This window comes from Erythrolamprus reginae, chromosome Z (assembly GCF_031021105.1).
Source record: "Erythrolamprus reginae isolate rEryReg1 chromosome Z, rEryReg1.hap1, whole genome shotgun sequence".
NCBI classification, from domain to species: Eukaryota; Metazoa; Chordata; class Lepidosauria; order Squamata; family Dipsadidae; genus Erythrolamprus; species Erythrolamprus reginae.
In genome coordinates this window covers 136,548,682-136,573,237 of record NC_091963.1, presented here as the reverse complement: position 1 = coordinate 136,573,237, position 24,556 = coordinate 136,548,682, and the positions used below count along the sequence as shown (strand labels likewise).

General features: G+C 41.6%; 3 protein-coding genes across 3 annotated transcripts in view; 2 read left to right on the top strand and 1 right to left on the bottom strand.

Annotated features, from left to right (window-relative positions):
• The window catches only part of LOC139154138 (zinc finger protein 271-like), a 34,943-nt gene extending 15,787 nt beyond the window's left edge, over positions 1 to 19,156 (top strand). Inside the window, exons 4-7 of the mRNA XM_070728569.1 lie at positions 314 to 1,305; positions 13,265 to 13,347; positions 16,103 to 17,230; positions 18,254 to 19,156. Coding sequence (XP_070584670.1) covers positions 314 to 1,305; positions 13,265 to 13,347; positions 16,103 to 17,230; positions 18,254 to 18,426 — 2,376 coding nt within the window. The 3' untranslated portion in view covers positions 18,427 to 19,156. The remainder of the gene's footprint in view (positions 1 to 313; positions 1,306 to 13,264; positions 13,348 to 16,102; positions 17,231 to 18,253) is intronic.
• On the top strand, positions 7,952 to 9,192 carry BORCS6 (BLOC-1 related complex subunit 6). Its single transcript, XM_070728884.1, has one exon. The coding sequence runs from the start codon at positions 8,170 to 8,172 to the stop codon at positions 8,872 to 8,874; it is 705 nt and encodes a 234-aa protein (XP_070584985.1). The 5' UTR covers positions 7,952 to 8,169; the 3' UTR covers positions 8,875 to 9,192.
• Positions 19,157 to 22,578: 3,422 nt separating the features above from the next.
• The window catches only part of ITGAL (integrin subunit alpha L), a 99,943-nt gene continuing 97,965 nt past the window's right edge, over positions 22,579 to 24,556 (bottom strand). Inside the window, exon 30 of the mRNA XM_070728883.1 lies at positions 22,579 to 23,420. Coding sequence (XP_070584984.1) covers positions 23,265 to 23,420 — 156 coding nt within the window. The 3' untranslated portion in view covers positions 22,579 to 23,264. The remainder of the gene's footprint in view (positions 23,421 to 24,556) is intronic.

Sequence of the window (24,556 nt, the reverse complement as noted above, 5' to 3'; positions counted from 1 at the left end):
AAAATTAATATAAGACCCAGTCTTATTTTTGGAAAAAACACAGGTATAACTTGAGGACTATCTGTAAGAAGTCGATTGTGCCATTTTGGCCACAATCTTGATTCTTGTTTTTACCTCTGCAGAAGCCCCTGCTTGTAGAAATTCAGTTAGGTATTGTATTGTACAAAAATGCCACTGCTGAAAGGGATGAGGCACAAATAAACCATTTTTTTCCCTGAGCACCCATTTCAGAAATAGGTGAACAAGGTCTAGACAGGTGTAACTCCGCCCCCAAACCGCCCCCTTCTTCACGCTTCCTTCTCCATTTCTGCAGTCGTCCTCTTTGCACCCAAACACGTGTGGTGTGTGCGGGAAGAGTTTTAGCCGCCGCTCGAACCTGGCCAAGCACCAGATCATCCACACGGGGGAGAAACCATACCGTTGCAACGACTGCGGCCGCAGCTTCAACCAGAGCTCGGCGCTCACCAAACACCAGCGGACGCACACCGGGGAGCGCCCCTACGTCTGCGGGGACTGTGGCAAGGCCTTCACGGCGAGTTCCAACCTCCTCCAGCATCGGCGTTTCCACACCGGGGAACGGCCCTACCGCTGCGAGATGTGCGGCAAAGCCTTCTCTCAGAGTTCCAACTTCAACCTGCACCGGCGCGGCCACACGGGGGTTACCCCTTACGAGTGCAACGTGTGCGGCAAGCGGTTTACCGGGAGCTCATGCCTCACTCGCCACCAGCGGACACACACCGGAGAGAAACCCTACCAGTGCCAGGAATGCGGGAAGCGCTTTTCGGGGAGCTCCACGCTGGCTAACCACCGGCGTACTCACACGGGCGAGAAGCCCTACAGTTGTGTTGAATGCGGCAAGAGGTTCACCCACCACTCCAACCTGGTGGACCACTGGCGGGTGCACACAGGGGAGAAGCCCTACGTGTGCCCCGACTGCGGGAAGAGCTTCCGGCTCAGCTCGCACATCATCCGCCACCGCCGCACTCACGCCAGCGCTCACAGCCCCAGCATGAGCCACGACCTCCTGTGTGAGGGTGACCCGACTTTTGACGAGGGCAGCATTGAGGGCCACGACGACGGAAGCGTTGGGATCCCGTTCATGGCTGGTCTTGATACTTTGTGCACTGAGGCCGGCGTTACCAATGGCAACGATAGCTCTGATGAAGAAGGCGACCGGCTTCTGATCTGTGGCCACTGTGGCAAAGGTTTCCACCTGGAGTCCAGCCTCCGGAAAACCAACCAAGATGACTTGGCTTTGGGGGAAGGGCCTTACAGCTGTACCGAGTGCGGTAACAGCTGCTGGACGTAGCTGGTTCCTTGAGGTCCAAACACAAAGCCCAATGTGTAAGAAAAGAGAATTATTGATCTGTCAGTAACAATTTGAGACATAGATTAGGCCAGGGGCAATTCTGTCTTCTCATTCACTGAACGGGCTTGACCCCTTGCAAGGAGTTGAGCTCGAATTGGCTTCGTTGGCCCCTTGAGTCCATCTCTTTAAATTCCTTTCCTTGGTTGTGGTGTGAAATTTAGGGTCGGTATTTTTCAATCTTGGCAATTTCTTGAAGTCCACAGGTTTTAATGTTGCCACGGTTGAGAAATGACGATCTAATTAAAATTAATTAATTAATTAAAATTAATTAATTAAAAGGGTGGGTTTCCCTATTTAGCTTCTCTTTTCTGATAGGGAAAGTCACAATGGCTGAATGAGTACAATAGAGTGAGGACAGGTAGAAGACAGTTGGGGCTGACCTGAAAGTAAATAAACCAACAAAAGACTGGGTTTGTATCAGTCTCTCCTCCTCCTCCTCCCCTCAATTATTTGGGAGCTTCTAGAGTAGCTGGAAAAGTGAAGGGTTATATGGATGTAACCTAGGACACTGCAATGACGAAGAAGTTGAGAGGAGACTTTTTAACACCTGTTCCTTGATCCTGGGAAACAATTTGCTTTCTAATAGTGGCTGATGTTTGATTGCAAAGCAACACAAGTTACGCACTTCCCGAAAGTCCAGATAGGCAAGGCAAGGTTTTGCTGCGCCACCGGGCAAGAATCTGATCACTGAGCAAGCTTATTTAGTTAGCATGCATATAGAATTTTTTTTTACACGCCCTGGAGCTTTATATTTAGGTCCGTGTTTGAGCTTTGTACAGGAGACACAAAATGTCCCAAGATTGCATTGTTTTCTTCAATATCTCGGTTAAGCTCTGATGCTCTGAAGAAAAAGCCTTACCGATTTTTTTTTACTATGGAGACACGCACTTGTTTTGCTTGGATAAAAATTGTAAACAGTATCTTAAGAAAAATGCGCACTAGGCTCACCTGAATAAATTGTGCCAATGAAGCCTGTTGTACAAGGCTCCTTGTTGTGTGTTATTTAGCCTATTTTCCCCAACCTTCTAGTGTCTCTATAAATGGGAAACCTGGAGTCGTGAACATTGCAAGCCTTGATTATCTCCTTGGTTAACTCTTGCTCTCAGCAGGCGTCAGCTCACACAGTAGCAGCCATACACGGAGTCCTTAACTTACAACCAGAATAGGGGTGAGAATTTAGTTGGGGGAAAGATCAAAAGCAACATGAGAAAATATTATTTTACTGAAAGAGTAGTAGATCCTTGGAACAAACTTCCAGCAGACATGGTAGATAAATCCACAGTAACTGAATTTAAACATGCCTGGGATAAACATATATCCATCCTAAGATAAAATACAGGAAATAGTATAAGGGCAGACTAGATGGACCATGAGGTCTTTTTCTGCCGTCAGACTTCTATGTTTCTATGTTTCTTGCTAAACAAGGTAGTTGTTAAGTGAGCGGCATCTGAATTTTGTGACCTTCTTTGCCATTGTGGTTTAAGCAAATCTCCACAATTGTTAAGTGAATGGTGCAATCGTTAAGTGAAACAAGCTTCCTCTATTGACTGCGTTTGTCAGAAACCAACTGGGAAGGTCACAAACAGTGAGCAGGTGACCCTTTGAATATTGTAAATACCTACCGGTTGCCTATGTTTTGACCATGGGATCGTGAGACTGCTGTAATGGTCATAAGTGTGAGGACCCAGTCATAAGTCAGGTCTTTTCAGTACTGTGGTGACTTTGAATTGCCGCTCAACAAATGGTTGTAAGTCAAGGACTACCGCAAGGACTAATTATTTTATCTGAATTTATCAAAGGAAACAATTCAGGTGACTAACAAAACATATTGCTTGAAAACCGCAAAGCTCGTGAGACTTGAGTCACTGTAGCCATGGAGCAGGCTGTCCTGCATCACAAGGAGGGCTATAAATGGTGAATATGTTTGAAATAATCTTTCTTAACCTCAGTAACTTTAAAATGTATGGACTTCAACTCTCATAATTTCATTATTATTTTAGATACAGTATTTAAATACAGTATTTACAATTTTAGATTTTTTTTTTTTTTTTTGAAAAACCTGCCGATCGAGTTCGGCGGGCTGTTTAAATCTGCCGATCGACTTCCTCAGAAACCTGCGATGAAGTGAAGCCGCAGTAGGTGAAGCGCGGTATAGCGAGGGACTACTGTACCACGGTTTTTCAAAAATATTAATTAAAAAATACTTCATGGTTTTTTCCCTATACCACGGTTTTTCCCACCCGATGATGTCATATGTCATCGCCAAACTTTTGTCTGCCATTAATAATTTTTTTAAATAAACTTTAATAAATAAACATGGTGAGTAATAATCTAAATGGTTGCTAAGGGAATGAGAAATTGTAATTTAGGGGTTTAAAGTGTTAAGGGAAGGCTTGTGATACTGTTCATAGCCAAAAATAGTGTATTTACTTCCGCATCTCTACTTTGCGGAAATTCGACTTTCGCAGGCAGTCTTGGAATGCATCCCCCGCGAAAATCGAGGGAACACTGTACCCACATCAGGATCCCACCACAGTCACCAGGGCGTATCAGCAATGATCAATATGAAATACATCGAATACCGGATTCCTGAATCTATAGGGGTCGAATAAAGTACCTGGGTGGTGGAAAGGATACCCTTCCATAGAGGCTGGCTGGGTGGCAGAGAAAGACATACGGGCTGCTTGACTAGTCCGAAAGTTCCACAAGTCCTGCCTTCATAAACCAGGGTGAGGGGTGAAAATTGGGCAACCATGATGAACATATATATTTACTGTCTTCCAGGTGAGGCCCTGGGAGGGGGAGCCACTTCTCAAACCCCAAAGGGCTTGCCATACTGGGGTGGGGTGATGGTAGGAAAATAAAGCTCAACTGATTGGTGGTCGGAGGCCAGATGGAGATCGAAATTGCAGGCCACTGGATGGTGAAGTGCTAATGAGAAACAGAACGCTGATGTCAGATGTTGGTGGGTAGGAAAGGAGCGTGGTTTTGCCTATATATAGAACACTAGGAAACAGTAACTGCCAGTGCTGATGTTACAACTATTTAATACTGCCAGGTCTCAGGTTGAATAAAGCTTTATTAACAATTTTCAGAGTGCTTATTTTCTGAGTTTGCAAGGCCTGGGGACTGGACATGTATTTATGTATATTAAATTGTTTACCATTATGTAGTCTACCACACTCCAAATTCAAAAGCCAGCATACGATATAATAGAACTTTGAAATACTGTAAACACTAGAGAAAGAGTGTCATAAGGCACTTCACTATTATTTAAAAAGTTTAGAATCGTACTTGGTTAGAATAGAATAGAATTTTTTATTGACCAAGTGACTGGACACACAAGGAATTGTCATTGGTGCATATGCTCTCAGTGTACATTAAAAGATATATTTGTCATGAATCATAAGGTACAACTCTTAATGATTGTCATAGGGTACAAATAAGCAATCAGCAAACAATATAAATCATAAGGATACAAGCAACAAGTTATAGGCATACAGTCTAGTGAGAAAAGTACCTTTCCTGAATCAGAATGAAGGAGCACATTGTTTGGAGCCATTCCGGGGGATATTTAAAAGGATCCCTAATATTTGTCAGCAAAGATAGTTTCAGATGGAAACTTCATGAGTAGAGAGCACCCGGTGAATGCAATATGTGAGCTTTAAAGAAAACTACCCAAACTCTGAAATTACTAAAGCAGAAATGGGTCATAGAATCATTTTTAAATCAAGTAAAATACAAAGCAAACGATTCCAAAATGGTAACCAAGCAGGCAGACACAAAACTGTTTGTTTGCCACCCATCTTGGCAAACTCCCAGAGACTACTCTGGGCAGTTTTAAAACATTAAAAGCCAATAAAACTCTGAAAAATATGCATAGGTGGCTCTCAATTTACAACCATTCATATAATGACTGTTTAAATTTGCAATGGCACTTGTTCAAGTGAGCCAAAAATGAATAAAGTGCGAAGGAAATCAATAATTTCATCTTTCTCTTACTGCTTTTTTCCAAATAACTTGTGAAATTATAGAATTGAAAAATAAGGAACCATTTTTCAGATTAAAACAAAAGATTCTAAATTGGTTTACAAATAAGATTGTCTGATTCCTCATGCTTACTTCTAAAAAATACAAGAAAAAGATTTTGAAATAAGGAAGACAAACACTATTAAAGGCGTCATCTATGAAATAACTCTTGTTTCTGAACAAGCAAAGGTTGTGGTTTTTATCTTGGTTGCACTGCAGAAGCCTTAGGCTATGCTTGGGTGATATTTATTCAAGTAGTTGCTTCACGTCATAAAGATATGTCTTAAAGATAATACAAATGCAAATAATGTATTGGGCTAGAAAGAACAACATATACATGCCTATAGTAATAATTCATTATATAACTGATTTTTTTAATTAGTCCACTTAAAGAAAAAAGAAGCTTCAGTGGAAATAATCTTTGTTACAAGAACCTCACTAAAGTAAATGATGCAAATGTTTGTTTGTTTGTCAAAACGTGTACAAGATAATACGTATGGTGTAAACATGAACAAAAGCAAGTAGGTGTAGGTAAATTTGGACAGTAGGACAGGGATGGTAGGCACAATGGTAGGCTTATGCACGCCCCTTACAGACCTCTTAGGAATGGGGTAAGCTTGATTGTACAGTCTAAGGTTAAAGTTTTTGGGGTTTGGGGAAGAAACTAAAGAGTCAGGTAGTGCATTCCAAAGATCACTCTTTGCTGAAGTCATATTTTCTGAATTTCGAGCACTTTACATTGAATTTGAATCTATTTTGTGTGTGTGTGTGTTGCTGTTGAAACTGAAGTATTCATTTACTGGTAGGACATTGTAGTAGATGATTTTATGAACTATATTTAGATTAACTATTAACTATGTTTAACTATTTATATACATCTGCTTTTGTACATGTCTCTGTATTTATGGCCACCTGGTGTAACGTTTTAGGTAAACATGGAAATGTTTGCTTCGTTGCTGTCACCTTTCTTAGGGTGAACACCTTCATTGGCAGCAATTCTCCACCCATTCCTCCATTTCCGATAAAGCCAAAAGAGCTTTATAATTAAAAGATGGGAAGAGCAAACCAGGGATAAATGCCGAAGAAGAGCAGGATGTGGATTCAGCTTACAGGACCACAATTCTATATTTCCTTCCTGCTTGAAAATAACAGCTGTATTAAATCTCATTCAAGATTTTAAAAAAGAAAATGTGGATTAAAAACTAAAACTCAAAGACGCTTTGTACTGCTTGCTTCGGAGTAAATCCTATTGAATTCACCAGGCTTTCCTTCCACTATAAATGTTGAGGTTGTATTGCATCTCTTCAACTTTTTACTGAGAAGACTCTACCTTGTACCGCTCTACCCTATATGTGTGTGGGGGGCTCCGAATACATGAGTTTATATATTTACAGAGTTGGGACACTGAAGGTCATCTAATTTAAACCCTAGCTCAAGTGGGAGACCCTAGTATACCATTTCTGACAGATGGCACTTCTTGGGAGATTCCAGTGATGAGCACACCTTCCGAAGGCAAGGTGTTCCTTTGGTGGATTGTCAGAAAATTTATCCTTATTTCTAGGTTGAATCTCTCCTTGATCAGTTTCCATCCATTCATTCCTGGTCTGGTGCAGAGGTGCTTTGGATAGTGAGATAGGTGACATATAAATGTAATGAAATAAAATACACATTACAAGAGCCAGGGTGGCGCAGCAGGTAGAGTGCTTTACTGCAGGCCACTGAAGCTGACTAGATCTGTAGGTCAGCGGTTCAGATCTCATCACCAGCTCAAGGTTGACTCAGCCTTCCATCCTTCCAAGGGGGGTAGAATGAGGACTGGGATTGTGGGGGCAATATGCTGGCTCTGTTAAAAAATGCTATTGCTGCTAACATGTTGTAAGCCGCCCTGAGTCTAAGGAGGAGGGCAGCATAAAAATCAAATCAGTAAGTAAGTAAGTAAGTAAGTAAGTAAGTAAGTAAGTAAGTAAGTAAGTAAGTAAGTAAGTAAGTAAGTAAGTAAGTAAGTAAGTAAATGCATTCTTTAAGGGTCAAAACTGAAATTTTATTTTTTTTAATTTATTTTGTCAAATACATATTGCTGGTGTACAAAGATATAATAATTATATTATTACAGTATAATAATATATAATATGGTGTACAAAGATATAATAATTATATTATTACAGTATAATAATATATAATATGGTGTACAAAGATATAATAATTATATTATTATTATTATTATTATTATTATTATTATTATTATTATTATTATTATTATTATTATTATTATTATATTAATAATACTGTACTAATAAAAATGTCGGTGTTTGGGTGATGCGATCGCTCAGCTCCTTTTAATGCCAGCTCAGGCTCCGCTTCCATCCTCTCTCCCTGCCCAGGATGACATTTTGTGTATTCTGCTCTTTCCGACAGGGAAAGAGCCAATCAAACAACGTCCGGTTTTCCCACCTCGATTGGTTGGTCTTTAAACCGAAGCCAGTCAATGAGAAGGCTTCTTTATAACCAATCCGCTCTTTTTCCCGCCTTTTCCTGCATCAAGTCTCCGCCCCCGAAAAGCGGAAGGGGTTCCCCTGCGTGTTTAGATGCGGGAGATGGCGGGGAAAGGGTTGATTTTGTGCTTTGTGTCTCCGGTGGAATCTTTTCTTTGAAACTCCCCAGGGCTTCTCTCTCTGCATTTCTCTCCCCCACTCCCGCCTTTGCTTTGCATCCTCCTTCCCTTGCTTCGGTGTTCCCCTCGGGGTTTCTAGGTCTCCTTTCCTCATTGCCTGATGGAGGGGCAACATATAATGGCCCAGGTCCACATCCAGACCCCCTCGTCCAATTCCGTGGCCGTGGAAGAATCGAGGCGGTTGCCGAACCCCGTGCGAGTTGCAGCCAGGGAAAGCATGGCCGGAGGACGTCTGTTGGACAGCCACAGCCTGGATGGGATATGTCAGGTATACGGGGCATCCAAAAACCAGGAAGGCAGGAGGGCCACTATATCGAGCGCCTTGGAATTGGAAGGAACCGTGAGCTACGATGGAGACCTGACACATTTTGTGGCCAACAACTTGCAAATGAAGATCAAGATGAGCTCTCGGGGCAGTCTGGATGATACAGAGCCCACCTCCTCGGCAATGTCATCCCAGCACTCTGTCAGAGGCAAAACTGCAGACATCCCTCCAGTGGATCCCCAGGTCCTTCAGGATCTGGAAAGGCTGACCACTGATGTGGCACAGAGAGTGGACCAGATGTTGAGAGCCTTGAACAGCGCCATTCAGAATATGACGGCACTCAGCGTGGGCTACATCCAAACCTACCGAGATGCTGTGGACAGCTTGGGCGAATCGGTGGACATGAGCATCAAAGGGATGTACACTCTGATGGCCAGGTGCGAGGAGTTGGACCGCTCCATGCAGCCTGTTCACATCCTCGCTAAGCAGATCCGGGAGATTAAAAGGACTCTGGAGATCTTTGAGGCCGTCTGCAAATAAGATCTTTTTTTGTTTTTGTTTTAAAAGGATTGGTTTGTTGAGCAGTGGGGAATAAACAAGGGTGAGCATTGGACTTCCAGGGATTTGGGCTTTGAAAGGGAAACTGAAATATTTCATGAAATGTTTCATGAAATATTTCTAGAAATAAAATATGACAGTATTGTACTTGTCTCCTGTTGTGACATTTGCCTCTTTCAATGGTTACTCTCCGAGTCTACAAATCTAATAAATTGAATTGAATTGAATTGAATTACTAAACCTTTCCCAACCTAACCCAAAATTTTGGAGACCCCCAATAAACAGCAGGATTCTTCCATCCATTTCTGTGTCTATTTCTTCTGCACAAAATCTCATATACTACATGTCTCTTGTACTTAACACTGGTTATCACCTCTATCTGTCAAAATATGACATGCAAGGCATGAAAGCTCTCCAGTAACTTCCAATGCTCCCTGCAGTCTCTTTTTTCATATTATACCTAAATTCCATTATTTTTTCATCATAAGACTAAAATATGAACCAAATAAGACGGTGACTGGTTTACAGGAGACCAACTGTATTCTATTCGATGGACCTTGTAAACCAGTCACCATCAACCCACCTCATAAGTTTGTTGCTGGGGAAAACAGGAAGAGATGCGTTGGATATTTTGCTACTTTATTTTTAAAAATAATAAAGGCAAGATAGGTTATCATTTTGTAAGCAGCTATGAGCCTATGAATCATTTTGGAACGGATGACATGCCATCAACTCAAGGTTCAATTCTTAGCAGCTATGTTTATTACATTTATATAAACCCACCCCCTTTTGTCTATTCAAAGTGACCTGGCCATTACACTATTTTTTCCCTCTAGAACTGAGTAGGGTAGAAATGGCAATTTTAAATAAACTCCTATATGCCACATTCATATTAAACGCAGGAGAGCTGAAATCGAGCAAATGAATGGGGATGGAGGCTAGGGAGGGGTGGGTGGGGTGAGCGTGGGTGTTAAATCCGCCGCTCTTCTATGAAACACGAGACGGAGGGAAAGTAACCCCAACGGTGCGAAGACAATGAGTGCCTCCCTTAGGGCAGAGGTAGGCAAAGTTGGCTCTTCTATGACATGTGGACTTCAACTCCCAGAATTCCTGAATGAACATGATTGGCTCAGGAATTCTGGGAGTTGAAGTCCACAAGTCAGAAAAGCCAAGTTTGCCTATCCCTGCCCTAGGGCTATTTATAGAGCTGTCGGAGGAGGGGGCGGAGCTAGAGGCGAACGCACGCCCTCAGCCGTTGGACACCCCCCTCCCCGTCTCCCCCGCCGCCCTCAAAGGCGAAAGTCTGTGATCTGTAATAAAGTTTTGCAAGAAAGGAATGCAATTATTTTGGCGGAATCCCAATAAAATAACGGGGTACATTTCAGGATCCCAGTGAGTCTGAATTACACTTTATTTTACATAAACGGTACCTCCTGCTTGAGCATGGGGTTGGACTAGATGACCTAGGATCCTTCCAATTATTCTATTCGATGGGCATGCTGTTTTCCTACAAAATACAGAATACACTATTTAGACAAAGGTAATAGAAAATGGGAGGAGGGAAGCAGAGGTAACTGAAAAACGACTATTTTTTAAAAATTAATTATTCAACATTCCTGCCTACCTTCACTTGGAAGTAATATTTGGGTAAGGTCATTAATGCTGGGAGACTGGCTGTTTTGCATTATTGATCTGTGCTGTACACAGGTGGATTTAAAAGGGGGTGAAAGTTGTCAATGTCTACTAGTATTAATCACCAGTGAAATTTTTACCTGTTAAATTTATTTGCATCTATCTATCTATCTATCTATCTATCTATCTATCTATCTATCTATCTATCTATCTATCTATCTATTTCTATCTATCTATCTATCTATCTATCTATCTATCTATCTATCTATCTATCTATCTATCTTGTCTGTCCGTCCGTCCGTCCATCCATCCATCCATCCATCCATCCATCCATCCATCTATCTGATTTATATGCCATCCCTCTCCGAGGACTCGGAGTGACTTACAACATATAAAAAGACAATGTACATTGAAATCCAATTAATTAACATTAAGAGTTAAATCTAAAAACTAGAAAATTAATTAAAATGCACACATATCCACAAATCCACCATACATTCATCAGCCGGGGGCAGTATCTAATGACCCCAAGCCTGGCGGCATAGATGAATCTTTAGACTCTTATGAAAGACAAGGCGGGTGGGGGGAGTACGAATATCTGGGGGAAGCTGATTCCAGAGGACCGGGGCCCCCACAGAGAAGGCTCTTCCCCTAGGTCCCGCCAAGCGACATTGTCTAGTTAAAGAAGACATTGTTAACACAGTTACATTCATCGTATGTATGTATGTATGTATGTATGTATGTATGTATGTATGTATGTATATGATGAATGTAACTGTGTTAACAATGGCATTCAGAATCTGCCCACCCTCGAAAAGGGAATTATTTTAATACATTCTGCTTTTACTGTATTTTTCTCAACAATCCTTCCTTGCAGAGTGACAGTTCTTTACCTCCTATAAGGAAGGATAGTTGAGAAAAACACAGAGAACAGTGTTTTGTTTCTAAATCCTGTTTGAATAGTAGTACATAAATACTGTTATATGCAACAGCAATAATACTGAATTAACATCCATGAGCCCTAAGAGGCATCTTTGGTGGACATAGAATAGAATAGGATTGAATTCTTTATTGGCCAAGTGTGATTGGACACACAAGGAATTTGTCTTGGTGCATGAAAAGGAATACAGAATAACAAAGTTGGAAGGGACCTTGTAAGTCATGTAGTCCAACCTCCTGCTACCACCTCAAATAAGTGTCTTTCTGGTCTTTTAAAAATATCCAGTGATGAAGTACCCACAACTTCTGAAGGCAAGCTGTTTTACTAGCTGATTGTCCTGTCAGAAAATATCTCCTTGTTTTATTGGTTTGTTTAATTTTATTTGTCAAACATATATAGGATATGTTTGTATAAACATAATATAAGTAAAAAGTAATGATAAAAGAACGTATTTCTAGGTTGAATCTCTCCTTGATTAGTTTCCACCAATTTCTCCTTTTCCTGCCCTCGGGTGTTTTGGAGAATAGCCTGACTCCTTCTTCTTTGTGGCAGTCTCTGAGGTATTGGAACACGACTATCTTGTCTGCGCTGGTCCTTCTCTTCACCAGACTAGCCACGCCCAGTTCCTGCAACTGCTTTTCATATGTTTTAGCCACCAGTCCCCTGATCCTTCTGGTTGCTCTTCTCTGCACTCTTATAGATTCCCGGCATTTTTTTTTTGTCAATAGTGTGGTGACCAAAACTGGATGCAGTATTCTAGTTGTGGTCTTACTAAGGTTTTCTGGGGTGGTATTAAGACTTATCGTGATCTTGATTCAAATCCTTCTTTTAATGCAATTTAGAACTGGTTGCATTGGCTTCTTCGGCTGCTGCCTCGAAAAGAAACCGGTAACTTGGAAATAAAGGATTCGCGCAAAGCTGAGGTAAAGCGGGTTTTTTCTTTCTTTTTTCCCCTTTTCCTTTCTTAAAACGGGGGTCGCGCTCAAGCTGCCGGCGGGGAGCCGACTGAGTTAAAACAGTAGAGCGGACAAGATTTCTGCTGCCTAGAAAGGACCCAGAAGGAAGTAGGGTTGGCGAAGGGTCTTAATAATAGGGACCTTCCTGTTCCAAAGCGGATCTCTATAGCTAGGCACCTAGCAGCCTCCCCGTGCCCACTCTTTAATGAAAACAAAGCCGGGGGGGCGGCACGCCAGGGGGATCACAGCCAAATGACAAGGTTTGAAATGGCTGCGCTAGGAGCATCTCTCCGGACAGCCTGAAGAGAAGATGAAAAGGGCTGGGGAACATGTGGGAATCAAAAGAACAGCCTGGTCAGGAAAGTGTTAATGACAACAACACTGGAGTGGGAGAAGCTAAAGAAGAAAAGCTCCAGTTCACCTATTCGCTGTGTTTTTTTTAATTGTCAAAATAGCCTTCGTTTGCTTTGAATAATTAAAAAAAAAAACCTAATGATTTTGGTAAATACATGTTATTTTTTTTAAAAAAACTATTGCTAGGTTCGATCTCTCCTGTCAGACCGAGGAGGAATGTAGTTGTACATGTATAAGGAATAAGAAGTCTTGTTTCGAAGGGTTGGGATTTGTGAAATATGTATCTCTGTAAAATGTAAAGGAATTTGAGGGTATTCAAGCTCTAGCAAATGCCTGTGGGAGGGAGGCAGAGAATCGTTTGAAGGACTCTGGAGACTCAGAAGCTTTTTTCCCCTTTTGAGACAGAATTTCACAAACATCTGCATTCATAATGCTAAAGAAATTTGGTTTTTTTCACCTCCCCCAGAATCAGAATTCTTCAGAGCTAACTGTTGCAGTTTTCCCACATGGAAAGTGGAAAACAAGCCTATATTCTGGACCTCCTGGACTGTAGTCAAAGAGAGATATTAAGAGGTGAGGAATACATTGAATAAATTGAACATGTGTCAGTAAGAGTGTCTTGCAATTCTTTTTCAAATTTCATTTTTGCCTTACAATATTAACTGTCCCTAGCCCAATTTCTTAATAGCTTTTTAAAAATATATTTAAGTTGGGCATAAACCTTTAACTCAGATCTACCATAGAAGAAGGTTGGCATAGATCTTGGATTCTGATAACAAGATTTAAGTTAGGTTTATTTTTCAATGTAAATGTAACTCCAAATGTTAATCATTTTATTTTAACATATTGTTCCTTAACAGATATTTTCTTGGGGCTGCTGCTTTTATTATATTAACCCTGGTATTCCCCTCGGGTCTAAAACGACCCGAAATGAAGTTGGAGACCTTGTAAAAAATTTCCCCTGCATATCTCAAACTTGAAATTCTATGACTTTTTCTCATTTGAGGGGTTCTTTCTAAGGGTGGTGGGTTTTGGGAGGGGGGGTGTATAGTTTTTGCTGGGCAAAAAAAAGTTACCAATGTTACCCTCCGGGTCCTTTTAGACCCGAAGTATAAAAGGGTTGGTTCTAGCTACTGGAATGGTCTTTTTGAATACTTTTTTTCACTAATATACTAATTTGAACATTTCTGAACACAATGATATGAAAATTGAAATGAAAAAAATAATGCTTATTTGTTTATTTTGCTCAGAAAAGCCCCCCCCCCATTTTTGTGAAATTTTGTTCATTTTCATCTAGATTAGGCTGCAAAATCTTACATTTTTGACCATCTTTGGCATTGAAATACTAATTTGAACATTTCTGAACACAATGATATGAAAATTGAAATGAAAAAAATTGATTCTTATTTGTTTATTTTGCTCAGAAAAGGGCTTCCCCCCTCACAGCTGTGTGCACTTTTTATAGATAGAATAGCCTGCCAAATCAGAATTTTTTGACTATCTTTGGCATTGGCATACTAATTTGAACATTTCTGAACATAATGAAATGAAAAAAAAAATGTTTATAACACTTGTAGTCCTCTGGGTCATATTGACTTGGAGTATAAAAGGGTTGGTTCTAGCTACTGGAATGGTCTTTTTGAATACTTTTTTCACTAGTATACTAATTTGAACATTTCTGAACACAATGATATGGAAATTGAAATGAAAAAATTAATGCTTATTTGTTTATTTTGCTGAGAAAAGCCTGCCCTCCCTGGCTGTGTGCAATTATTTCAATTTATAGATAGATTTGCCTGCAAAATCAATTTTTTTTTCATTTCATTTTTCATTTGTTTGTGATTAGGGATGTTCAAATTAGTGTACTAGTGAAAAAATTATTCAAAAAAATCATTCCAGTAGCTAGAACCAACCTTTATATACTTCGGGTCTAAAAGGACCCGGAGGAGCACAAGTGTATAATCTTTGCGAACATCATTTTTTCTCATTTCAATTTTCATTTCATTATGTTCAGAATGTTCAAATTAGTATGCCAATGCCAAAGATGGTCAAAAGTTTCTGATTTGGCAGGCTAATCGAGATAAAAATGAACAAAATTGCACAAAAATGGGGGGGGGGGGGTTTGAGCTTTTAGGTTCAAAATAAACAAATAAGCATTAATTTTTTCACTTCAATTTTCATTTCATTATATTCAGAAATGTTCAAATTAGTATGCCAATGTCAAAGATGGTCAAAAATTGTGATTTGGCAGGCTATTCTATCTCTAAGTTGAAAAAAAGTACACACAACCGTGAGGGGGTTGGCCCTTTTCTGAGCAAAATAAACAAATAAGCATAAATTTTTTCATTTCAATTTTCATATCATTGTGTTCAGAAATGTTCAAATTAGTTTCCCAATACTAAAGACGGTCAAAAAAGTAAGATTTTGCAGCCTAATCTAGATGAAAAGGAACAAAATTTCACAAAAATGGGGGGGAGGGGTTTGATGAGCAAAATAAACAAATAAGTATTATTTTTTCACTTCAATTTTCATTTCATTGTGTTCAGAAATGTTCAAATTAGTATATTAGTGAAAAAAGAATTCAAGAAGACCATTCCAGTAGCTAGAACCAACCCTTTTATACTCCGGGTCTAAAAGGACCCGGAGGGTAACAATTGTATAGTAAATGGGAGGAGAATACCAGGGTTGTGTGTGTGTGTGTGTACTCACCCCAACCAGTGATTCATAACCAAAATCACTTTACAGTTACCTCTTTTTTGAAGCTTAAAATATTAACTTCTCTATGTACTTTATGGCAGAAATTAGAATGCCACTCAACTAAATTCTTTAACTTCTTTGCTTCACTACAAATACAGGAAACAAATTTTGTCTCACTAATAAATATGCTAATGACTGAATAAGAGTGAAAATAAAACTCTATACAGAAATTGTTCACTATATATTTACATTGCCATTTTAGTGCTAAATTCTACGTAATTTCAACTGTTAAAAGATCCTTCTAAATATGGATAGTCAATAATAGTTACATTTTTAAATATTTCTGTTTTACAAGGATCCAAGAAAAATTATGTTTAGTCTTCATAACTTCAATGGGAAAGTCAGTTCAATAAACTTTGGATATCGAAATTAACCTCTACACATCATTTTAGATGGTGTGGGCTTATAACAGTGTAAATTAGGAGTGAACTTGACTTTAAAAAAATCCTTTGAGTTTGCCATCAGTTATTTTAAGATATAATCTGCTTTTCTAAAGTAACGTAGAGCAAAAAGTTTAAATTTATTTGGTGAGAATGAGATTAAACTGTTGTGATATAACTTCTGTCTATAGGCATTAAGATGACACATGAAAACAAAGAAGAGGAACCAGAATCGCAGAACAAACAGAAAGAAGACCAACAAATGCAGCCTAGAGACTCTCCAGTGAAAAGAATAGAAGACTATCAAGTGGAAAGCACTCTGCATGAGGTCTTTAACAGTGAATCTATCATATCTCTGGGACAGGAATCTACAGATAATTTTTCTGACGACAAAATACTCAAAGCTGCCATTTGTCCTGAGTGTGGGAAGAGCTTTAGCAACAGCTCTCACCTAATCCGTCATCGTCGCGTCCATACAGGTGAGAAACCATACAAATGCCCCCATTGTGACAAAAGTTATCGCCAAGACTCTCACTTAGTTCAGCACATGCGTTCTCATACAGGTGAGAAGCCATACCGGTGCACACATTGCGGCAAGGGCTTCTCACAAAGCTCCAATCTCATCATCCACCAACGGACACATACAGGCGAACGACCCTTCACCTGTCCAGAGTGTGGGCGGAGCTTCAGCCACAGCTCTGATCTCATTCAGCACAAGCGGATCCACACCGGGGAGAAGCCTTACGTCTGCTCCATCTGTGGAAAATGCTTTTCTCAGAGCTCAAAGGTTACACAACACAAACGCTTCCATTCTGGGGAGCGTCCATTTTCTTGTGGAGAGTGTACCAAGACTTTTCGTCTCCGGGCTGATTTGGTCCGTCATCTCCGCGCTCATACCGGGGAGCGGCCTTTTGGCTGCCCTGAGTGCGGGAAACATTTTGCAGAGAGCTCCCATCTTATACGACACCAGCGGATCCATATGAGCGAGCGTCCCTTTCGCTGTCCAGACTGTGGGAAAGGATTCAATCAGAGCTCCAACCTCCAGCAGCACCAGCGGGTGCACCGAGGCCAGAAACCCTTCAAATGTGATGAGTGCGGGAAAGGTTTTGGCGTAAGCTCAGCACTCTTGCAACACCAGCGAACTCACACCGGTGAACGACCCTACTGCTGCAGCCAGTGTGGGAAGAGCTTCAGTGTCAGCTCCACCTACCACATACACCAGCGTATTCATGCAGGACAAAAGCCCTATTCGTGTGCAGACTGTGGGAAAGGCTTTGTGCGTAGTTCCGCTCTCCTTCAGCATCAAGCAACTCACACTGGTGAGAAGCCCTTTCGATGTCCCTATTGTGGAAGAGGGTTTGGACAGAAATCGGCACTTTCTCAGCACCGGCGAGCCCACGTGAGGAGAGGGGAGACACTGACTTTGATGGAAGGATGGGAAGCGGCGGGAATGGAAGGGGTCAGGGACCAGGGAGTGGGAGGGGAAGCACACAACCTGTGGCAGGGGAATGGGATGGTGATTATGGAGCCTGAATGGCAGGGAGTTGGGGATGAGACCACCAGGCAGGAATGGGAGGATGACGGGGATGAAGCTATGAGGGTGGAGTGGCAGGATGACGTTGTTGAAGGTCTGGAGGAACAGTTGCAGGATGATGATGATGGCAGAGAAAGCATGAGGCAGACTTGGGAAGCTGGTGTGGATTCCTCCATGACCGAGTGGCAGGACGATGAGGATGAACAACTGGAACAGGGATTACAGGGGGACTGCACTGAAAGCATGAGGCTGGAATGTCAGGACGGCGATGAGGATGACGATGATTACAGGAGGGTGGAGGGGAGTTTCCAGGGTGACAATCTGAGTATGAGGCTTGAGTGTCATGATGATGAAGATGGTGAGAGCGTAGAACAATACGCACAAGGTGACAGGAATTCAAACATTGGGGAGAAAAGCCGGGATGAGATCACAAATCACGACTGGCAAGATGATGGAGGCGAAAGCACGAGGGGAGAATGGGAGGCCACTCTAGATAATTTAAGGCAGGAGAAATTCATTGAGGGACAGGAGTGGCAGGACAGTGAAGATGACAGTGAGAAGCAAAGTTGGCTAGGAGATGGGGAGGACAGCTTGGAGAGCACAAGGCAGAAGTCGGAAACTGAGTCACCCTGCTGAAGCTGAGGAGCTTAAGGAATTGAAATGATTGACTGGGATACAGTAGAAGAGAGTAGAATGCCTGCAACGCTCATAATAGCTCAAGCCAGCGAGTTATCCACAGCAGAATCGTACCTTGATGCAAAGCGGTCGTGTCCTTCTGCAACAAATACAGTTGTATTTATATTTGTAGGGTATTCTGTGATGTCTACTCTTCACTTGAACATGTCCCTCACTCCAGTCCTTGCATGCCTGTGCTACAGAGCGCTGTGTGGTGGCTGCCTTATGGTCAAGCTGTATGATCCGGCTCCCTGTACCATTCCAAGCCTTGCGCCGTTTGCTGATCAGAATAATTCCAAAGGGTGATTTTAGTCAGTCCGTTTTTAAACGTTACTCTACCTGTGTACAGGCTGTATTATACTTCCCACTCCAGCCCAAGTTTTGTTAAAAAAAAGTTTCACAACACTTCCAAGGTAAGATGCCTTTTTTTATAAATAAGTGGGTGCCTTTCCTTACGGTGGCAATTCTTGCTGGATCCCAGGAGTTGATTTGGGAGAAATTTTCCTTCAATTCAGTCTATAAGGAAGTTGGGATGGAGGCGGGGGATGGGGAAAAAAAAGATAATACAGTTGTTTGATTTTCACTTAGGAAACCAGCAGAATGTGGGAACACTAAGACTCCAATATTTAACTAGAACAGCCTTTGAAACCTCTGTTGCATGATCTGAATCTCACCCAACTGTAGTTATTTTTGTAACATTCTAATCCTTCTCTCTTTTCTGTGTTTCCCTCTGCTGAGCTAATAAATGCTCTTTTTGATTCCACTCAAGCACCATGCATTCTTTTAAATTGAGCCAGGATTATTACTCAATATATTTTAAATCAGTTTCAAGACACTTGCATATAACTAGCATATATACAGTGACCCCCCGAGTTTCGCGATCTCAATCTTTGCGAAAGGCTATACAGTGATCCCTCGAGTTTCGCGATCTCAATCTTCGCGAAACGCTATATCGCGATTTTTCAGCAATTGATACCATCTCGATCTTCGCGAAACGCTATATCGCGATTTTTCAAAAAAATAAATAAATTAAAAATACGTGCGTGGTTTTTCCCGCCCGATGACGTCATGCGTCATCACCAAACTGACGTGCAGCATTGCTGGTTGGCCGAAATCTCGGCCAATCAGCTTTGCCATTACAATAAGTTTGCCCGGCAATGGTGATACAGCAAAATTTCAGCCAATCAGCGTTGTCATTGCTGATGGACAGAAATCTCGGCCAATCAGTGTTGTTTGCTCAGCGTGGTTTGCTTTGAAACTTTTGCAACTTTTTGAGCGTTTGTAGGAGCTGTTGGTCGGAGCGGTTTCATCTGTTTCTTGGATCTGTTCTTTGGAGCTGTGTCTTGCATCTGTGTCTTGGAGTTGTTGTGTCTTGGATCTGTGTCTTGGATCTGTGGATCTGTCTTGGTGATAGAAGAAGATCCCGATTTATCCTAGTTATGCTAACCCCCCCCCCCCAAATGTAAAAATGTAAATAAATATTTTTATTATTTCTATCAGGATGACTAAGTGTTATTCAATGTGTACAGTACAGGTTACAGGTACAGGTAGAGGTACAGTACAGTACATTAAGGGGATGGGAAATGGTAATTTGTGGGTTGAAAGTGTTGGGACTGAGTGGCATAGAGAAGAATGAATGAATGACTGAGTGAATGAAATTCAAACAGGTGAGGGCTGGGGGGTTTTATTCTGTCATTGTTTAAGTGCTTTTTACGAAAGGAAGGAGGGAGGGATGGAAGGAGGGAGGGATGGAGGGAGGGATGGAAGGAGGGAGGGATGGAAGGAGGACATGAGGGCCAAAAAACCTGGTTCAAATTGGACTTGGAAATCATAAAGTGTAGTGTTCTCACTGAGAGCTAGCAACTTGGGAGGGCCAAAAAACCAGGTTCAAATTGGACTGGGAAATCAGAAGTGGCAAGTGTCCTCACTGAGAGCTAGCAACTTGGGAGGGCCAAAAAACCAGGTTCAAATTGGACTTGGAAATCAGAAGTGGTAAGTGTTCTCACTGAGAGCTAGCAACTTGAGAGCACAAAAAAACCAGGTTCAAATTGGAGTGGGAAATCATAAAGTGTAGTGTTCTCATTGAGAGCTAGCAACTTGGGAGGGCCAAAAAACCAGGTTCAAATTGGACTGGGAAATCATAAAGTGTAGTGTTCTCACTGAGAGCTAGCAACTTGGGAGGGCCAAAAAACCAGGTTCAAATTGGACTTGGAAATCATAAAGTGTAGTGTTCTCACTGAGAGCTAACAACTTGGGAGGGCCAAAAAACCAGGTTCAAATTGGAGTGGGAAATCATAAAGTGTAGTGTTCTCACTGAGAGCTAGCAACTTGGGAGGGCCAAAAAACCAGGTTCAAATTGGACTGGGAAATCAGAAGTGGCAAGTGTCCTCACTGAGAGCTAGCAACTTGGGAGGGCCAAAAAACCAGGTTCAAATTGGACTTGGAAATCAGAAGTGGTAAGTGTTCTCACTGAGAGCTAGCAACTTGAGAGCACAAAAAAACCAGGTTCAAATTGGACTGGGGGGGTGGCCGGCATGAAAAATAACCATTGCCAGCCTCCGAACTGCCGTCGCCCCACCATCTGCGCATGCGCGGCCTTAAAAAAAAAAAAAGATCGCGCATGCGCAGCTGGTGTTTTTACTTCCGCACCGCTACTTCGCGAAAAATCGATTATCGCGAGGGGTCCTGGAACGGAACCCTCGCGATAATCGAGGGACCACTGTATCGCGATTTTTCCACCCGATGACGTCACTCCCTTCCTTTCTCATCTTTCTTTCTCTCTCTCTTTCTCTATCTTGCTTCTTCCTCTCTCACACTCTCTTCCTCCCTCTCTCATCTCTTTCTTTCCTTCTCTCTCTTTCTCTATCTCTCCCCCTCTTGCTCTCGAGCGGCAAGCGAGCAGCCGGGCGGGCGGGTGAACGGGCAAGCGAAGCGGCCGGGCGGGCGGGTGAACGGGCAAGCGAGCAGCCGGGCGGGCGGCCGAACGGGCAAGCAAAGCGGCCGGGCGGGCGGCCGAACGGGCAAGCGGCAAGCGATCTTGGGGTTTCCCCTTTGCCTGGGCGGCGGGGAAGACCTAGGGAAGGTTCCTTCGGCCGCCCAACAGCTGATCTGCTCCGCAGCGCGGCAACAGCGAGGAGCCGAAGATGGGGTTTCCCCGTTGCCTGGGCAACGGGGAAACCCCATCTTCGGCTCCTCGCTGCTGCCGCGCTGCGGAGCAGATCAGCTGTTGGGCGGCCGAAGGAACCTTCCCTAGGTCTTCCCCGCCGCCCACACGCAAACTCCACCATCTGCTCATGTGCGGCCATGGAAAAAGGGGCGCGCATGCGCAGATGGTGTTTTTACTTCCGCACCACTACATCCCAAAATATCGATTATTGCGAGGGGTCTTGGAACGGAACCCTCGCGATAATTGGGGGATCACTGTACACTGGATGCTTAACCATGATTTTTTTTTCTCTCAAAGAAGGAGCCCAGCCAACCTCTTTTCAAAGTTGGGGGAAATTTATTAGTGATTTGTGATATATGGAGATTCTGGAATGTAAACCTTTTTTGTTCTGCAAAATTGATTTCATTTATTAAGTTAAAAGTTATCCAAGACATTTATTTTAGCCACTGTCTGTGAAATTATTATAATTTTACTTTTTTCACATTACTGTTAAAAATTTTCCGAAAAAGTTACATTATTGCAAATACATTACCAAAATATATATTTAAGAAAGCACTTACTGAAATATGAAGAAAATAGAAATTCAAAAAATGTCCCAAAAATATTTCAACACAGATTAAAACTAAGTGCAAAAGTGATCAATGAAAAATTCAAACAGTCCCAGCGTTTGAAACCATACAGGTTTGATGATATATACTGCTTTTTTTTAAAAAAAAGAAACAGATCCTAACTTACAGATTCTGTTCCAAGTTTTCTGATGACAGAATACTATACCATTTTCTTAGCCAGCAACAGATTGTCATTTGTTACCCTTGTTATTTTTTGTTTCTATGTTTGGAGGTGGATGTTCCCATCCAAATGAATGGGAGGAGAGGACAGAATGGCTTGGACTCTAGTCAGGAGCTTCACCATCTTAAACACCATTATGGCCCTGTAGGATATCTCTAAATAAGTTCCATATTAAACACAGGAAGAAATATCAAATTAATTTAAGAGTATTTAGAGATATGCTACAGGGCCGTAATGGTGTTTAAGATGGTGAAGCTCCTGACTAGAGTCCAAGCTGTTCCGTCCTCTCCTCCCATTCGTTTGAGAGTTGCCAAAATAAGGATTGTAGACTCCAGTAAGAAAGCTGAGGTGATAAACTGGTGGTTGGATTTGGCCCCGTAATCTCTAAGGGGAATTAATGTGATGGGATGCTGTCTGGATTCCGAGGCAGGAGGGGACCACATTCCAGAAGACCGAGAGACAGCAAAGTTTAAATAGTTTGATTGGGAGGAAGAGGCTCAAGGTAACAACTCAGTTATATCTTTATTGATGTTAGTGGTTTGCTTTAGTGTGGCAAGATATCTGTCCATAGATGAGGAATAATAAAGGAAACTGCTTTGGAATAACTCAGTGAATCTTTCTTGGTTTTGGAGGTTGACATTTATAACTCAGTGAATCTAATCATCTGTTGAGAGTTACTGTCCAGAATTCTGGAGAGTTTCTTTTATATCTTTGCCAAGTGGGTGAAGGTAGAATTCACACAATTCCCCCTTTAAGTTTTACCCATTTCTGCTGTGCAACTGATAAGACAAACAAAGGCCAAAGGTTCAGACTCCCCAAATCTGCTATCCTTTAGAAAATAATCTCACAAAAATATGCACACAAAACAGATTTGTCTCAGATCAAGGGACTAGCAGAGAACACAGACAAACACATTTGCCTGCCTGTGTCTTATTCCAGTCCTCTCATCATACGTACCTGCCATCTGCCTTGGCAATCACATATTATAGTTGTTTTTCTAAGATGGTCAGTAGAAGCACTTAAATGCAACGATAACTTCTTTTTTCTTTTTTGAAAGGAAAAAGGAAGTCTTCATTACCAGCACCACAATCTCTTGGATCCCCCCCCCCCCCGAACATTTATTACAAGTAACCTTGCTGTAATCTCTGGAGAGAAACATGATTTGATCATTGGGTCTCATTTTCTGTATTCAATGTTCTGTAAGGAGTTTGTTTTGGTTCTCTTTCTCTGCCTTAGAACCTTCCTTCTCTGCACCATCTTCTTGACTGTCAGCTGCTTGAACAGCATTCTCATTTTCTCCTTCAAGTTCCTTCTTCTGTTTATAATTCCGTTTGAAGAACCCACACTGTAATACAAATCAACAAAAAAACATTAGAAGCAGAGTAGGGAGTAGGGAGTAGGGAGATCCAGCCTCCGTTTAAAGATTTTGAATTGGTAAGGAGAGCCAGTGTGTAATCTAGTGGTTACACACCAGCCAGAAAGCGGCAGATTGTGAGTTCTAGTCTTCTCCAGAAAAGCCAGCTGGGTGATTTTGGGCCAATCTCTTTTTCTTAGCACAGGTTACTTCACAGAGAGGGTGGGGGGAATAGGAGGAGGAAGGCTTATTGATTATGTTCACCACCTTGAATTATTTGTAAAAATAATAAAAGTGGGATACAGATGAATAAGTTCACCGACCGCTTATAATTATTTACAAATAATAAAGATAAGAAACAAACAAATAAATGTCTTGCCTTCCAGACATCTATTTTTACAGCCTCAATTTTTAACACGTTAAATATTGTTCATATTTATCAGATGCCATTTTCTTTTCAGTTATGTACATATATTAAAACACTAGATTTGATCTAGATTTGCTTATTTATAGGCAGTTTGCTTGCTTGCTTATTTACTGCAAGTGCTTTATAGTAATTAAAAAGCAGATCTAAGCAGTGTGATATACAGTAAATCAATTCATGCCAAGCTGTGCAACATTTGTGAAACAAATGGTTACACATAAGCTATCTCACAGAAAGATTGTTAGGAATGGAGTTTAAGTTGTAGAAACATAGAAACATAGAAGACTGACGGCAGAAAAAGACCCCATGGTCCATCTAGTCTGCCCTTTTACTATTTCCTGTATTTTATCTTACAATGGATATATGTTTATCCCAGGCATGTTTAAATTCGGTTACTGTGGATTTACCAACCACGTCTGCTGGAAGTTTGTTCCAAGGATCTACTACTCTTTCAGTAAAATAATACTTTCTCATGTTGCCTTTGATCTTTCCCCCAACTAACTTCAGATTGTGTCCCCTTGTTCTTGTGTTCACTTTCCTGTTAAAAACACTTCCCTCCTGAACCCTATTTAACCCTTTAACATATTTAAATGTTTCGATCATGTCCCCCCTTTTCCTTCTGTCTTCCAGACTATACAGATTGAGTTCATTAAGTCTTTCCTGATACGTTTTATACTTCAGACCTTCCACCATTCTTGTAGCC

What these genes read in the sequence shown, in the direction of transcription:
- BORCS6 (XM_070728884.1), top strand. Translation starts at nt 8,170, where the DNA reads ATGGAGGGGCAACATATAATGGCCCAGGTCCACATCCAGACCCCCTCG.